The sequence below is a fragment of the Candoia aspera genome, chromosome 1 (genome assembly GCF_035149785.1).
Source record: "Candoia aspera isolate rCanAsp1 chromosome 1, rCanAsp1.hap2, whole genome shotgun sequence".
NCBI classification, from domain to species: domain Eukaryota; kingdom Metazoa; phylum Chordata; class Lepidosauria; order Squamata; family Boidae; genus Candoia; species Candoia aspera.
In genome coordinates this window covers 20,981,573-20,999,496 of record NC_086153.1, presented here as the reverse complement: position 1 = coordinate 20,999,496, position 17,924 = coordinate 20,981,573, and the positions used below count along the sequence as shown (strand labels likewise).

General features: G+C 42.5%; 2 protein-coding genes across 2 annotated transcripts; one reads left to right on the top strand and one right to left on the bottom strand.

Moving 5' to 3' along the window:
- The first annotated feature begins 6,503 nt into the window (after positions 1-6,503).
- On the top strand, positions 6,504-7,864 carry LOC134497463 (lysophosphatidic acid receptor 6-like). The gene has a single exon (XM_063303158.1). The coding sequence runs from the start codon at positions 6,645-6,647 to the stop codon at positions 7,614-7,616; it is 972 nt and encodes a 323-aa protein (XP_063159228.1). The 5' UTR covers positions 6,504-6,644; the 3' UTR covers positions 7,617-7,864.
- Positions 7,865-11,487: 3,623 nt separating this feature from the next.
- Positions 11,488-16,360, bottom strand: LOC134494301 (uncharacterized). The gene is made up of 5 exons (XM_063299401.1): positions 16,116-16,360; positions 15,769-15,907; positions 14,972-15,114; positions 14,595-14,647; positions 11,488-12,620 (listed from the first exon to the last, which is right to left on the bottom strand). The coding sequence occupies exons 1-5, from the start codon at positions 16,328-16,330 to the stop codon at positions 11,875-11,877; spliced, it is 1,296 nt and encodes a 431-aa protein (XP_063155471.1). The 5' UTR covers positions 16,331-16,360; the 3' UTR covers positions 11,488-11,874.
- Positions 16,361-17,924: the final 1,564 nt, after the last annotated feature.

Sequence of the window (17,924 nt, the reverse complement as noted above, 5' to 3'; positions counted from 1 at the left end):
GCATCCATTTCTGCTGTCCAGCCATCATTTCCCATGTAATAGGTTTGTAGTTCAAAGATCATGGAATCTGAAAATATTAAACACTGTCTCAAAGTCAAATTAATATATATAATTACTTCTTTCCAGAATATAATACCTTTAGGACATCACAACTTTACATGAGTTATTCTCATTGCATCTCCAACAACTTGAAGATTTACTCATTCCTTTTCTATACCAACACAATGAGGTCCAATAAATATTAATTTGTGTTGCTATTGTTGTCAGATAAGCCATAATCTACAACCTAGTTAAATTTTTGATGTTAATGTTAAAATGTTTCCCATGATCCCACAACAGAATGAGGATCTTCAATTCCTAATTCCATTTGCGCTTTAAAATGTGCATCTGATATTGATTTATCAAGAACAGGTATTTTTAAAAAATAATTGTGGGCTTTTTTTTCTTGTACTCTGTGGTGATCAGCCTACTACTTTCATTCCAGTTACTCACATTCATTCAGCGCTTATACATTCATACGGTGCCTAACCAATGGTTAGGTCTAAATAACAAACATGCACTGTAACAAAATGATCCAAGCTCTGCCATTTTGTGCTCATGTTACAATGTTGCACAAATGTAATAAGGGCTGTAGTTTGCATCACATTGTCACAACATGTGCTTTGTCACTTGCCCCCTTGTTCAGAAGCCCATAAATAGACTGATGCTTAAGCCATGTAAATGAAGTTTTTATCTAAGCAAATACTTACCATTCACCTTTCTCATTCATTCTTTCAACTCCAAATAGCCCAATAACTTTTTCTATACTTTCTCTTGTTTCCATCCATCCATTCATATCACCAAACTTAATATTTCCCCTAGATCACATTCATTAAGAACCTTGCAAAATCTACTCCCCCCAGTAATCTCTGGTTTATCATCATTAGCTGGAGACTAATTTGCAACTATGGATTTCTACTTTCATATGCACTTATAATAATCTAGATAATAATCTAATAATCTTATGCACTTATAATAATCTAGATAATAATCTAATAATCTTATGCACTTATAATAATCTAGATGAGACCAGTTCATACTATCTGATATACATTTTAGCCCTTTAATTCATAATTAAACCTACAGCTTTACTTCCCTGCATGTGTTCATCAACTTCACTTCAGAAGATCTGATCTACGCTTCCTCTTTCTATTACATCTGTAGCACATGCAGTATTCCACAGTCATCGCAAGGACAATGGCTATTAATTTTGGCATATTTTGGGCAGTGTGCCTCTGACAATAACAATAACATGGAACATAGGCATCCATTCCAAGCCACAATGAAAACAAAATGATGATGTGTTTCTTAACATCCTAATACAAATGATGCAACGATATGCTGTATCACAACACCTAATGCAAGTACTGCGGCGAGACTTATGCACAAAGATGGAAAGATTTGGCATTACCCACCATGGAGGAATGGTTGGTGAAACTGACAGAACTTGCTGAGATGGACAAACTGACTTCTTTGAGTAGAGAACGGTCTTTACTGACATTCATCAATGACTGGAAACCCCTTATGGACTTTTTGCATGAGAAAGAAAATGATTTTGTGATTTATGGTTTTGATGATTAGAAAGAATAGGTTATAGAAAGAAGGGAATTATAATAAAATTGGAGAGAGTGGTTTGATTAGAATTGTACGTATAACTGCTGAGTGGGATATCAGAAGATCTATCTATCTGTCATCTATCTATCTTTTATTTATCACCGCTTATCTCCCCCCAAAGGAAGGACTCTAGGCAGTTCACAATAAAAATTTTTATCTGTCATCCATCTACATCCATCCATCCATCATCTGTGTCTATGTTTTTTCTTCATTCTTTCTGTCTTTTTATTTTCTTCTTCTTTTCTCTATCTTCTTTTCTTGCTGTTTTTCTTTTTCACACCTACTTTGCTATAGTTTTTTCTTTTTTTCTTTCTTTGAGTGTTATTTCTCATTATTCATGTAAAAGCTTTTAATAAAAATTATTTTTTAAAAATAAAAAACAACACCTAATGCAAGTACATAAGTTGCAATTATGTCATGACACCCTTGTCAGTATTTGCAGGTGCCACCCTTGTTTTATCCCAAGCATGTTCACACGACACCATACAAAGTTAGGGGCGCTAATCTAGGGACTATCTTCCAGGTCAACATTCTGTTGCCTGCATCCCACCGACTAGAAGGTATAATGCAATGTTGCATTGCATTAAGTTATGCAGCAGAGAAAATTGCTTTATATTAGTGCAGTCTATCTGCCTATATACCTAGTGTTGTCTATTTGAATTGGGAGTGGTTTTCAGCCAGAGAAAGGCCTTCTCATTCACTGCTTGTCCTTTTAATTAGACATTTTGTGGACTGAATATGGTGCTTTCTCCTTGCAAAGGAGCTCTGCTACTGAGTCATTATTTTTCTTTGGAAAAAGATATGAGAATGTTTTGACCGGATATATTAGGACTTAAAAGAGGCATTATTTATGTGGACTAAAGCAGCACAGGCCATGGTGCTGGAGAATCCACTGAAAGGGATAGAATTACTAATAAGAAAATTAAAAGAATTTGGTGCATTAGCTGGTTTTAAGATTAATAAACAAAAGACAAAGATGTTAACAAAAAATATGAAGATACAAGATCAAACAGAATTGATAAACAAAACAGGTTTAAAATGGAGAAAAAAGTAAAATATTTGGATGTTAATCTGACAAATATGAATGGTATGTTATTTCAAAATAATTATGTTAAGATATGGAATGAAACTAAAAAAGACATGGTAAGATAGGAGAAATTACATCATCACACTAGAATTTCTGTGATAAAAATGAATATTTTACCTAAAATATTATTTTTGTTTCAGACATTACCTATTTTGACAACAGATTTATCATTTATCCAATGGCAGAAAGACATATCTAAATTTATTTGGCAAAGTAAAAAACCACAAGTCAAATACAAGATGTTGCACGATGCTAAAGAAAGAGGAGGTTTAGCTTTACCCAATCTGAAATTGTATTTTGCTGCTTGCTGTTTGGTTTGGATAAAAGAATGGGTGATACTGAGAAATAGAAAGTTGTTGGACTTAGAAGGGCATGATTTGAGATTTGGATGGCATGGCTATTTATGGTATGATAAAGTTAAGGTTAATGTAGATTTTAAAAACCATTTTTTTAGACGTGCCTTCCTGTGAATTTGGAATAGATACAAACTTAGATTGTGTCCAAAAATACCTCTATGCTTATAAGGACAGGAAGCATTTTACAGAAGAGAAATAACAACTAAGCAGAAATGGTTAAGTTATGGTTATATATTATATTATTCACAGCTAGAATTAAAAATAAAATCAAGAGAAGATTTGACATCAGAAAAATATAAAGTATGTGTCAATGGTTTTCACATGTATAATTAACAGAAAGATTTAAAGCTGATAAAAGGTTTTTTGGTTTTGAATGTGATAAAACTGAATTCGAAATTGAGTTATGTACTAATGATAAACATCTTATTGCTAAAATGTATAAGCTTTTGTTGAGACTTGAAACTGAGGATGAACAAATTAAAGATTGTATGACAAAGTGGGCTAAAAATGTTGGGTATAATATACAAATGGAACAATGGGAAAACATGTGGGTGAAAGGGCTGAAATTTGCATTACGTTATAACCTTAAAGAGAATTTGTATAAAATGATGTATTGATGGTAGTTATCACTGGAAAGATTGTCAAAAATGTACAGTGGGACTTCAAATATTTGTTGGAAATGTGAACAGCAAGAAGGGACTTTTTATCATCTTTGGTGGACATGTAAAAAAGCTAAAGATTTTTGGACTCAAATACATATATTAATATCGAAGATGTTAAAAATTAACATACAATTGAAACCAGAGACATTTCTTTTGGGACTGATGGATAAACAATTGGAAAAATCATATGGAACTTTGTGTTTATATATGATAACTGCAGCAAGGCTTTTATATACTCAAAGGCGGAAAGACTCAGTATTACCTACAATGGAAGAATAGATGGTAAATAGATGGTAAAGTTGATGGAGTTCGCTGAGCTGGCAAAATTGACAGCTTTGATTAGAGAAAAGATGTTGACTAATTGTATGGTGAATTGGAAGCCCCTTTTGGAGTTTTTGTGTGAAACAGAAAAGAATGAGAATATGATATATGGATTTGATGATTAATAATATTAATTGACAATAGAAATGTCATGTTGTAACCTTAGAGTTTAATGTAAGTTTTACTTATATCTGTTGTAAAAGGAGTTGGGAATTATTCCTTTTTCTATTTCTGTTCTCTTCTTTTTCTGCACTTCTGTTCTCTTTCTCTTTCTTCATTAGTTTCTGTTAGATTTTATCTCTTTGTTTTAAAATTTAATAAAGTTATTATAAAAAAATAGTAAAGCTGCACAGGCCAGGTTAAGAGGCCTGCAAGACTTGAAGGTGATAGAGTTGCCTTAGCAGTCAGCAACTAGAAGCCCCTTCTCATTTTAAGGCAGGTTTCAGCCCTAGACTTACCGGGCAACCAGAAAAGCGTTTTGAAATAGAATTAGCATATGGTGAACCAAGAAGACTAAAATCTTCATATTCAGTTCTTTAGTCTTACTTAACTGCAGGCTGGCAGATCTTTTCTAAAAACAGGTATAGTAAACTGCTTTGATCTGAGATGTTTCTTATATTTGAAAAGCAGTTACATATGAGTAAATATTGATCCCACTGTCCCACCTCCCACATTCCCACACAGAGCCAGTTTGGTCTAGTGGTTAAGGTGCTAGGCTAGAAACCAGGAGCCTGTGAGTTCTAGTCCCGCCTTAGGCATGAAAGCTGGCTGGGTGGCCTTGGGCCAGTCACTCTCTCTCAGCCCAGCTCACCTCACAGGGTTGCTGTTGTCGGGAAAATAGGAGGAGGAAGGAGTATTAGGTATGTTCGCTGCCTTGAGTTATTTATAAAAATAATAAAGGCGGGATAAGATAAAATAAATAAAATAAATAAATGTTGTTCAAACCTGAAATGGCCGTAAACCTCAGTGTAAACTGAATGCTGTAATTTACAACAATGTACAGCAACTGGGGTGGTAACAGAGCACTTACAAATCAAACCAATTTACCAACCAGTTTTTAGCTGAGCATATCAAGAAAAAACATTTCATGGAAGAACTGAGAAGCCACACGCTATGCTTTTTTACAATAAAAGCATGCAATGCCACCCAAAACTTATGGCTGTTTTGAAAAGCTGCTTAAACTTTTGGAATTTAAAAGTTTTCCAGATTATCTGGAGGATGGGAATAGAGTTCCTATTTTATATTGTAAGTTATTAACTAAAGGTCAGGGAGAAAACTCAAGATAGGTGAAACCTTCTCAATTTATTCATCAATTTCAAATATTATGGACCAATTGGATAGCCCTCCTAGCTTTATGGGGCTGGGGCAGTTAGATTACCCTATTCTATTGCATCTCTGCAACCAATGTCTTGCCATATTCTGCATCAGCTAAAGAACTCAGCTGTTTGTGATGCAGCTGCCCATTGAGAAATTCTGGCCATGTGTGGGGTGTCCAGCTCCATTTGCAAGATCTCAGTCCTCAGATGTAAGCCCAGCTGCTTTCATGGGATGGAAACAGAACCAGGATAGGCAATCATTATACTCCTTGCTGTATAGATTAGAGATCGAAAGTGTAGATTGGCCTCTGACTCTGTCAGAACACAGGAATATTTGCTTATTACTGTTGGGCTGCTTCCTAACAGAGCTTTTTTTCTTTAGCTATTAACTTTTTTCTCCTTCCTTTCTTGCTATGTTAAATGCCCCTTCTTCCTCTGCCACTTCTTCCTTCTGAACCAATAAACCACTAAAATTTGGTCTATGAATTAGCTGAAAGGACCTAATGGCAGTTAGCTAAATTTCCATAGCCATGTCACAGCTTCCTGTCTGACAGATGAAGTTCAGAGGTTTGTTTTAAGGAGTCCAAAGACTGTTCAGGTTTCAGAAGAAAAACCTAGAAGAATGCAGTGGGGGATGACTAAGAAGAACCATTATTTCAGAGGAGGAGTTCCACCTTGAAACTTGGGGTGAATTTCTCATGAGCTGCCAAAAACTAATTGGCTTTAGCCCCAGTAAGACTAACAGCTGGCTTAGCTGTAACAATAAGACTGCAGGGGGCTTAGCTTTAAATAGACTGGACTTAAGCAGACAGAATGAGAAAAAAAGCTAATGTTTCTATAGCAGGAAAGATTTGCCTGTATTGAACGTTAGACTGAAAACTCTAGGGCAGTGTTTCTCAACCTTGGCAACTTGAAGACCTGTGGACTTCAACTCCCAGAATTCCCCAGCCAGCATGGGAGTTGAAGTCCACAGGTCTTCAAGTCACCAAGGTTGAGAAACACTGCTCTAGGGCAATGATGTATTTTCTGGAACTCTGTAAAATGTCACACACACAGTGTATGCAGTGTATGAAAAATAAATATCGGACCCCAGCAATTGTAGTCTCACAAATGTAATATAAGTTGAATATATTTAATTTCTTCGTTTTCTCTTAAACTAGGAGGAAGGTGTCACCTGGTTTGTGGTAGCCAGGATAGCTAGCCTTTCAGAAGGACTGCAGAGTGTGGATCTGCTGCTAAGCATTTAAAGATGAATTCCAGCACCTGCACCAACTGTGCAACGGTACATGATCTGGCCTTTGCCAGCAGCTACTCACTGATCTTTATGATAGGCCTCCTGCTGAACTCCACAGCTCTGTACATTTTTATCTTTGGAGATGTTGTCTGCTCCATCACCACCATCTACATGAAGAACCTAGTGGTCTGCGATCTTCTGCTGTTGGCGTCACTGCCTCTGAGGATATACTACTATGGCTGGCAACCTCAGCTGTCTCAAACCACATGTGAAGTGACAGGGCTGCTGCTCTTGGTTAACATATATGGCAGCATCTTCTTTCTGACTTGCATCAGCTCAGACCGTTGGATGGCCGTGTGCTTTCCCCTCAGATCCTGGGCCCAGGCAATACGCCAACAAGCCAAGTACATCTGTATGGGTATATGGACCTTGAGCATTGGGGGAACCATCCCCACATACTTTGCTGACAAGAATTCTGTGAAAAACAGCACTCTCTGCTTCGATGAACATCCTCACTATATCACAAATGTTGGTATTTCCAGTGCTATGGTGCTATGCTATGTCATTACATTGGTTGTCATGGTAACCTCTTCCTATGGTCTGCTGCGTATTTTTCACCGGAGTGCAAGTGTTGAGATGGAGCTGATCAATATATCCAAGATCAGGTTTATGGTACTGATGAATGTAGCCATCTTTCTGGGCTGCTTCTTGCCCTACCATTTGACTGTCCTTAGCTATCTTGTACCAGGGTTGAACAAAAAGTATTTAGATCAGGGGTACAAATATGTCCTGCTCCTGTCCTGTGTGAATGCTGTCCTAGATCCTCTGGCCTATTACTTTACCACTGAGACTTTCCAACGACTAGTACCCCTAGAGCCATTCCTTAGGAGCCGGGTTTCACACAGTGACTATGTGGAAGAAGTAATGCTGTCTGACCAGCCCTTGAGAGCAGAGCTTCCCCCTGCTTTTGGCATTCCTCTATCTTGAACAAGGAAGAGGCCATTGGAGCAAGGCAGCCTTTGCGGCATATGCATTTGCCATTTTACACATGGTCTGGTGTAATTACATTGCTAAAATAAGGAAAGCATTCATGCCAGGAAAACATTCAGTCAACAACCGGTCTGGGTAGACTGGTGAAGTTTGCTGACTGTTGCCTTGGGAAATTACAAACTCCCCAGCTCAAATTAGGGAGTCCACTAGAGTTGTGTGGTCAATAAATTTAAATCAAACAAACAAACAGGGCAGAAGTGTCATGTTCACTGTTTCAATGTGTAGCATACATCGTAACGTTTCACGTGCCATGGCACTGATGCGAATTTCTGTTTGGGAAGGAGCTGCTGTGAAACCTTGTACCAAGTTCTGTATCTGTGTTCATTACAATGGAATGTGTTTGGGTTATGTTATCTGTTCAAGGACTTTTCCCGCAGACCATCAGAAACCGTTAGGAGCACCTGGGATTGTGAACTTGAGAAGATTCTACGAGGGGAGGGATCTCATCTACACCGAGGGTTTTTAGTTTGCATTTGGCGCGCTTTTATCATTCTCAGCTTTCTCTGTGATCCTGCATACTATTCTTTAATAAATCAGATATCTTTGAATTCCTGCTCATGAGTCTGATAGTGTTTTAGAATAGGCAACCATTACATAAAGCTGAGAATCACCAAAGTTGTACCATTAGCTCCTACCAAGATTAGTTTCTTGTGAGGGAAAATAGTTAACGATGGCCGAGTCCAAGCTCACGACCGGGGGACTTGAGGAGATGGCTGGTTTGATGCCTGAGTCAACAGTCAAGAGCGGAGAACTGAGCCTCACCCCAGAACCTTCAGATTTCCAGGAGGAATTGAGTTCCAGTCCTGAGGTAGAGGAATCTGACGATGGGGGAGAACCAGAGCAACCGGCACCCAGCAAATCGCCTGCAGAGTTGATCACCTGGGATGAAGCGGGAGAACCCCAGCCAGGGGCATCCTGGAAGTATCGGTTCCCACTGACCCCAGACGTAGAATCTACCATGGTATCAACAGAGAGACAGCCTAACACGCGAGGGAGGGAGGAATCTCAAACCCCTGAAAGGCTAAGAGTGATGAAGGCCAAAATAGAATCGATGGAGTATATGCTAAGAAACCTGTCTCTGTCGTTGGGGGGGCAGGGGAGGCACGGAGGAGATCCCAGCTTCACGCAACCGTCCCCCATCCTCCCATCCAGACAGCCAGTGGAGCGGGGCCGGAGACGGCTCTGGGATGAATCTCCACCCTGCAGGGCTCGACCACCAGTGTCCCCACCCCAAAGAGGGAGAGCTACTGTAACCTGGGGCCCAAGCACTCAAGCAGCCGCCGATTCCGCTCCAACAGGAGTGGGGGTGAGAGACTTTTCTGTCAAGTTTGATGGGGATCCAACCAAGTTATCTTTCTTTCTAACTAATGCTAAAAGTTACATGAGGCAGTTTGGAGCATACTTCCCTTCCGAAGAGGCTAAGATAACTGCCATTGCCACCAAGTTGAAGGGTCGAGCGGCTGACTGCTATGTTCAATTAAGTGAGGCTGACTACCCTGCATTTGATTATTTCGAGGACTTCATGTGGACGTTAAAGCTACATTTTGAGGATCCTCTGGCCAAGGCAAGAGCTAAGAAGGCGCTGAAGGATCTTACCCAGGGCCAACTGTCTGTAGCTGATTACGCCCTGGAGTTTAAGGCTTTAGCTGGGAAAATCCCCGACTGGTCTCAGTCAACCTTAATAGAACTGTTCAAAGAGGGACTCAACCGGGACGTCCTACGGTCAGCATTGTGTAGGGACAACCCAGAGTCATTTTACGAATGGATCTGTCTGGCAGGCAAGGCTGAGCATGCTCAGCATACCTTCATGCAAACCAGAAGACCTGAAAAACCACCAGCCACCATGAGGGGACCCCGAAGTGCTGCAACTGCTGCCTGGTCAGGCTATAGAGCCTGGGATGAGGAGATAGATGGGCGCTACGGGAGGGGTCAGTGTCTCCGATGCGGAAAGGAAGGGCATTGAGCAGCTGATTGCCCCAAAGCCAAGGCTGGAGATCGAGTGGGCAAGCCACCTGCTAAATCGCCACCCCCCTCGCAGCGCATGACAGCAGCCAAGGGCGCAGCCGACGCTGAGGAAGTATTCTACTTCCCGGGAGAGGCTGAAGATGACTCTAAGGAGCCAGTGGGAAACGCCAGCCACCTGCCATGAAGAGTGCCTGTGGGCAGGTGGAGGAGGATGGGCGCAAGGATGCTATGGTGAGTGCTGACTGTCCCACTGTAGCAGTAAAAGTGAAATTGGGCTCCCGCACAAAAACTACAGAGGTCTGGGCTTTGGTTGACTCTGGGTGTTCCAGGTGTTTAATTCACCCGGATCTGGTTGCTGCTTTGGACCTGCCTAACTTCCCCCTCCAGCAGCCTTTGATCTTCACACAGTGAAGAAACATGCTGCCTGGGGAATCCTGGGAGTTGAAGTCCACACAGCTTAAAGTGGCCAAGGTTGAGAAACACTGGTTTAAGCTTTCAGAAAGTGGCAGCACCTGGCTGGTCTTGTCTGAGGTGGGAAGTGAAACAGGACTAGGCTTTGTTGGTACATGGATGGGGGATCACCAGGGAATTCTAGTGCTGTACATTATGCACTGGAAGTTGGAAACCCATCCCAGCAGGTGGCAATAGGAAAGCAATTCCATATTTTTACTCAGAAAACTATACAGGCACCAGGGGTCAAGCTTAACACAAAAGAGACTCGACTTCTTTTAATACCAGCACTGACGTTCTTTCCCTTTTCTTCATACTGGGCAAACAAAATTCTGCATGTGTGAGCAAAAAGGAGAAGTTTTGCAGAAGCTCAGACATCTGTATTTGTACAGAGGCTTAACTGGGTCCATTAAAGACCTTGAGGCTACCTTTGCACAACATTGCTAAGCTTGGCTACTGGGAAACTATTAGTTTTTCATGGCTAGCATGGTATGGAAACCCAGCCCATGTGGCTAGTTTATAGTTTAGGGTATTGTACGAATCCAGAAAAGAATCAGTTCAGTAACCAAGAACTTGTGTGAACCTAGCCCAAATAATTTTTTCTCGTTTTCCTTAAAAGTATTCTGTAATTACCCTAAGGCAGTGTTTCTCAACCCTGGCAACTTTAAGATGTGTGGACTTCCAGAATTCCCCAGAATTCCCTGGGGAAATCCCTCTCAGAATTCCCTGTTGAAGTCCACACATCTTAGAGTTGCCAAGGTTGAGAAACACTGCTCTAATGTATTTTGAAACAGGAATGGGTTAAAATATAAATGCATTCGCTTCAGCTTTGGTTTAGTCTCTGTCCCTTCATTACCTGAAGCAGTTTCTAGTTCCCACAGTAAAAGCACTGCTATGTGAGTATTTCCATTCATATTTTTCAAAGATATATTTAGTGCCAATATAAGAAAACAGGTTGGTATCAAACACTAGTTGTGTTTTGCCTCCTCCCTCCTATGCCTCCCCTTTCTGTGTTGAACGAAAGGAAAATGACATTATGGACTGGAGTTTACTGAACTTTCCCTCTTTTTCTCATTAGAACTAGGTTTTGTTCCAAATTCCATACATGGGGGGCAAAGGGCAGAGATCTGCTGCACTGTGACAAGCAGTATAGATTATACCAGTGTGATGCACAGTAAAAAAAGAGCTCCACTGGAATTAAGGAGACCCGGCTTTCTAGTTTCACCCAGTGACAGAACACAAAAGAAAGCCTGCCAGGCACCCTCTGATTGGAGTTTACAACATCCTGTACAAATCTAAGCTAAAATGAGGTTGGACAGTAGTGCAAAGCCAGCCAAACTAGGCCACGATGGCAGTGTTCCACCTGGTATTTTTGACCCACCCGCTGAGTGGATGCCCCTGAACTAGGATGTCATTTTAAGCCAAAATAAGATGTGTTGGTTTGGCCATGGAAAGCCACAAGAACACACCAACTGTGTTTTATAAAACTTGGTTTAGGGTTAAACATGTGTGAATGTAGCCCCCCTTTCTCTTTCAAGTGGAATATACATTATTTCTCCCTCTTTATTGTCTGCTTCAAGTTTCACCTACAAAAGCTCTTACTTCTGTCTCAATGATGGTTCTTTCTCTGTCTCACCTGGCAGTTCTGGCCCAACTCCCCCTCTGACTGGAGTTGGGCCTTAGAAGGAAAGCCACCCAGAGGAAGAGAGAAGAATGCCATGTTGGAGTCTAAATGTCCTCATTTTGCATCTCCAGTCTTTATGCAGTTCTCACCACAATCCTACACCAACTCCCAAGCACTAAGGCCCAACAGCCGATAGTTTCTGCTACGATAGGTGCTCACATTGCAGAGACGGCTAGCACGGGCATCATCATAAATTTGTTGGACAGCAGGCGGCACAGGTGGGAAGCCAGCAAGATGAGCTAGGTCATCCATATAGCTCCACTGTTGGGCCTTCAGCTTCAGGAAGTACCGGGCCAACCCTCCATTCTTCAAATGTTGTCCCAGCTGTCTTTGGACCTCAGCCTCCATGTCAGTCACAGAAGGGAGGGGACACCGCCCACTTAGCACAGCCAGCGCAAACAGCACCTGGCAGTGGAAGTGTGGGAAAGGACAGATCTGCTGACAAAGGCCAATCAAGAAGAGCGAAGGATGCTGGGGGGGCAGTAAATACTGGTACAGGGGGCCCACCCCATAATCTGTCTCTTGTAAGCCCAACTGGGCCAAGTCCAAGAACGGGAAGCTGTATTTGTAGCCTGTACAGAGAATCAAGACATCAGTTGGCATCTTGGAGCCGTCTGTGAACACCACTGTCTTTTGCCCCACCTTCAGAAGTGGGGGCACCTGTATCACACCCTTGGGCAGCCCACACACAGGTTGCCCTCTATGGCTGAGCACTACTTGAGCAGCTACAAGGGAGAGTTGCAAAGCCAGGTCAACTCCTGATGGACCAGCACCCACCAGCACCACAGATTGGTTGGCAAAGGGCTCTGGGTAGCGGTAGGAGTGGCTGTGTAGAAGATGCCCTAGGGAGAGAGAAAAAAAAATGTTGGCAAGAGGGATGGCAAGTAATAGCTTCCACCTTACCCCAGGCATTCCTGCATACGGTACAACACATATCCAACATATATGCCTATTGTTCTGTCTCCTTGTAATGGTATGTGGGAATGACCCTGGGAGACAGGAGGAAGAGCTGCAGGCTAGACCACTGTCATGCAAAAGGTACGTCAGCCCACAGAAGGAAAAGGGCATGGGAAGCATCTCAGAAAGGACCTTCTCTCATTTTCTGGAAAGTAAACATAAAGGAGGGGAGAAGCGCTTTCAGACTTGCAAGATTCTGTTACTGTAACCTTACAACAATGGTAGTGTTAGTACTCATGGTTTGTGCTTCTTGTCTGGACTACCTCAAAAGGCTGACACTTCTCTGCTTTCCTCTTGCCAGGACCTCTTTGCCCATTTGTCATACCTGCTGGTGCCAGGCACCAGGTGTGGTGAAGATGACGATTGATTGATTGATTGATTTTTCAAATTTAATTACCGCCCATCTCTCCCAAAAGAGGGACTTTTCTCACTTGATCTCCTCAGGACAGGAGGGCCAAAGCTGGAAACCAACAATGCCGCAATCCCCGCAAAAATAGGGAGGGTCTGACTGCATTCATAAGACATGCTTACCTTGGTTACTGAATTAACCCTTTCTCTGGGTCTGCCAGTGCATTAGAACTATAGAGTCACCAAATAAGCTCGATTTGCACACAGTGCTAAGCCACAAAAACCTAACTAAGGCTAGCAATAATTAAACCTTGGATTTGACTCAGCTGGGCATATGAGGTATAGATTATGGGTTGTGCAAAGGTATCTGCTACTTCTTTGCCTGACCTTGTTAAATGTGTTGTATGAATGCAGCCTCCAAATACCTTTCTACTGATTATGCCCCAAAGATGCTTGAGCACTCTCACTCAGAGCTATATGGGAACTGCCTTCTCCTGGAGTGTTCCTCCTGGCCTATTCCCAGAACAAAAATAGAGTCTGTATGTTGTCTCTGGAGCGCTGTCTTTCATTTTTGGAAGCTGAGCCGCCCAGAGTCCCTTCCTGAGATGGGCAGCTATAGAAATCGAATAAATGGCCTTCATTTAATGAAGTTGCTTCCTCCCTGTTCTTGTCTTTGGAGTCCAGGCCTGGTAAAATGCCTGTGATGCTTCCAAGAGGCCCTGGGATACAAGAGGAGTGATTTATTGGCTGCTCTTAGAATTTAAGGGGAAGGGGACAATTTGTTTCTTTACTTACTCTTTTAGAAATGAGCTATTCAACCATGTACCAATTCTGGGCCCTGAAGTAGAAACTTTCCATTCTCTCCATTCCCTCAGCCAGAGCGGGTTATGGTAACAATTTATAAAACAGTATTATGTAGCAATATAGGCATCATAAATTTAAAACCATGCACAAAAGTGGCAAGTAATAAGGGTGTAATTTTTTAAAACGGTTGTCTCATGTAACTCGTGTTACTCATGTAACTCTGCACTGCAACAAAAAACAACCAAACTGATCAGAAAAAAGAAAATCCATATTCAAAGCATGAACATGCAAGGCAGAACTAAGTTCATGAAATTGGCTGCTTAAGACGTAAGGGTGGCCATTGGCTTTAAATAAGATCCGGCACATTCATGACAGATATATCTATTCCTGGCTATTAGGCACTAGGTTGTGCTACACGGAACATCAACATTTAGAGGCAGCCTACCTCTAAATATCAATGGTAAGGGAGCAACCCTAGAAAAGGGCTACTGCCTTCTTGCCCTGGTTGGGCATTCTCCAGAGGCCCCTGTTTGGACAGTGCAGGTAGGTAGGTAGGTAGGTAAGTAGTTTATTGAATAAGTCTCCAGACTATTTCAAATATCAGTTGGACAATGGAGGAAGTAAGATGCTTGACCTCATGATTTTAGCCTGATCCAGCCACAGGATCACCCTTGTCTTTTAAAGAGTTTAAAAGCTTTAAAGCTTACCTTGGAAAGTGTCCAGCCCAGGAATGGGAGGTACAAATGGGATGGTGTAATGGCTGCAGAAACAAGACTGTTAGGATGTAGGTAGGAGAACCTGGACATGCTAAGAATCAGAGCCTGTTCCCCTTTTCTTATTTGATTCACAAAAGCATCAAGTGACTTGCCTGCTCTTCCATTCATTCTGACATTATTTGGCAGGAATCACTGGGAGGTTAGTCATCTACACCCTCCAATCTCACTCTCTTTGAACCTTGACTATCCCCACAAAGCAACAGCAGCAAAAACTTCACATGCTAAACTTGGAAACAATTAATTTATCGCTCCTTCTTTTCTTATCAAAACCACTAGCCCTGACCCATCCCAGCTCAACTAGGACTCACCCAGTGCAGACCATGATGGCATCAAAGTGCTCCGTGACATGTTGGGTTGACTCTGGGTGCTGTAGTGTGGCTGTGACATCCCAACCACCTAGGCTGCCCTCATCCCTCTGGATAGGCCTGATGTCCTCCACTTGCCATTGGAACTTGTGGAGAAAAAGGGGAGAGAACAGGGACAGCTGAGTTCCAGGAACCAGCTAGTTCTAGATCTGCGAGGCTGACTGAGATTATTCTGCAGAAAAATTAATTGGTGTAGTGGTTATGGTGCTGGGCTAGAAACCAGGAGACCGTGAATTCTATGCTTCCCTAGACATGAAAGCTGGCTGGGTGACTTTGGGCAGTCACTCTCAATCAGTCCAACCAACCTCACAGGGAAAATCCTCTTGTGGGGAAAATAGGAAGCAGGAATATTATCTATGTTTGCTGCCTTGACTTGACCAAATCTATCTTCTCTATCTCATAAAAATATAATAATCATCATCATCATCATCATCATCATCACAGATGCAGCCTTTACATTGTATTACATCAGCGTTTCTTAACCTCAGCAGCTTTAAGATGTGTGGACTCCCAGAATTCCCCAGCCAGCTCATACTTTCCGCAGCCAGCTTGGCTGGCTGGGGAATTCTGGGAGTTGAAGTCCACACATCTTAAAGCTGAAGTTGAGAAATGCTGTATTACATTGTAAGACCTAGACACAAACCTTGGCATCTTATTGAGCTCCCACCTCCCCCTCAAGGACGTATGTGCCTCTATTTGCCTTGCCACTCCCTGCTTCTATGAGCCCCATCATCTCTCACCCTGATATGGTCACAGACTCCAAACTGCTCTGCATAGCTATCCAGGTAGGCCAGAACATCCACATGGTGCAGGAATGAAGGCAGCGATGGGTCAAAGGGGAAATCTGGAAAGGCCATTGCTTCCTTGGGCAGGTTGGTCCTAGGAGCAGAAGCAGGATAAAACACCCTTTCTGCACCACACTGCACTCCACTCCCCTGCCCAGATTCCTTCCTTTTTGCATTTAAAGGACAGCTGCCTGAGGCCTCCTCCTAGCCTAAGAAAAACCCTGCCTGGCATGCTGGGAGAGGTTGGCATAGAAGAGCCCATCCAGAAGCACAGAGAGACTGCCACGCCCTTGGGTGCCTACCTGAGGTCACGGTACATGCTGGAGTGGATGGTCCTCCCCATGGCATCTTCTTTCTCATTCTCCTCCGTGTAAACCCAGGTGCCTCCCAAGCAGTCCGAGGCTTCAAACACCACCGGTGGAGCAAAAGTCTTGGGAGAGGCAAGGATGTGCCGGGCGGCACACAGTCCTGCAGCTCCTGCCCCAATTACCGCTACACGCAGCTTTGTTGATGCCATGTTGCAGAGGGCCTGGCAGGGAACAAGTAGGAGATACACACAATGAGCATTGGCAAATGAGCCCTCCCACGATGCTGTTTCAAGAAGCCTGGCCAGGCAGGCTGGCTCCAGGGGACAACAAAGAACAGTCACTACACCCAAAGTCCACATGATCATAATCGGAATAACTGGCTTTGGCAACACTTGGGGCTTTATAGAATATTTTGGTAAGGATATTGTGGAGGGGAGAAGTAAACAGATGGGATATTTGTGAGTGTAGAATAGAAAGAGGTCATATTCCTGGAAAGAGACAAGATCTCAGACCCTGGAGCCCTAGGCCCAGCTATGTTCCCATTGCTGAGCCAATAACCATCTTGTATTATTTGAATATACAATATATGGGGACTGGAAGTCTGCTTGGTTGCATTTAACTGGAAATGTGAGATTAATAAACTCAGAATTCTCTGTCAGGTACAAGTGATCAGAACTAAGAAAAAAGGAAATCTGTTTCATAACAGGCCTTGGGATTTTCTGTAAACCAACCAACCAACCAACAAAATTAGTCTGGACTAGAAACACTAGGCTCTAGCATGCCTGGGAATGAGCACCGACATTTAATTCCAGGAAGGGACGCAAAAAGGCAAGTGTGCAAAGCATCACTCCAATAGCTCCATTGCTTTGGCTGATGCTGAGCAGGTGAAGAGAGAAAAACACATCAAAACTGCTCCAGAGCTTCACACCTGAATATACATTTGCTGCATAAGCATAAAGGTTAAAGTGTGTCTCCTCCAACAGGTAATTGTGTTTAGCTTGTAGAAATAAGAGCTGCCCTCTACCCAGCATTACCATTGGCCTTTGGACCTCATTTCTGAAAGGGACAAGCCAACATATTGATGATTAAATGGTTAGCTTGTGGATTAACTGGATATGCCTAGTCATGCTTGCCTTCCTCTTTGACCTGGTTCCTTCCACCAATAAAATTGCAAGAGAAAAACTGGAACAGGACCACAGAACAATAAATTGAAAAAAAGGTGAATAAATTATCCTCTGGAAGCCATTTCCAGTTGCAACATGAGAACGTAGTTCTCCCCCATTCCAAGTATTGATCTTTAGTCTATTGTAGGCAGTAAGAGAGAAATCAAGTTATCCCGTACAACAGTTGCTTCTGAGTCTTTCCAAGTATCTCAATATTCCTGGATACAACAAATTCTTCACTGCCTAGGTCAGTGTTTCTCAACTTTGGCAACTTTAAGATGGGTGGACTTCAACTCCCAGAACTCCCCAGCCAGCCATTGAAGTCCACCCATCTTAAAGTTGCCAAGGTTAAGAAACACTGGTCTAGGTTGAGTCTAGAGAGGTGGCATGGCATTCTCCTGCTTGGCTTAACCATACCTCTCCCTCCCTGCAGAAGCAAAGCTTGGGCTCCAGGCCAGCACGAAGATTGTCCATACTGAGCTCCTTTCTCCCGTCAGCTTCACAAGGACCCATCCTTTGCTTATTTTGCCAGGTCCCATTGAAATGAACAGTGCAATAAATAATCTCTGGCTGAGTTTGCACAACACTCTTGATTGGGTCAGTTACAGAACTCACAGTTGCAATCACACAACAAGCTAAG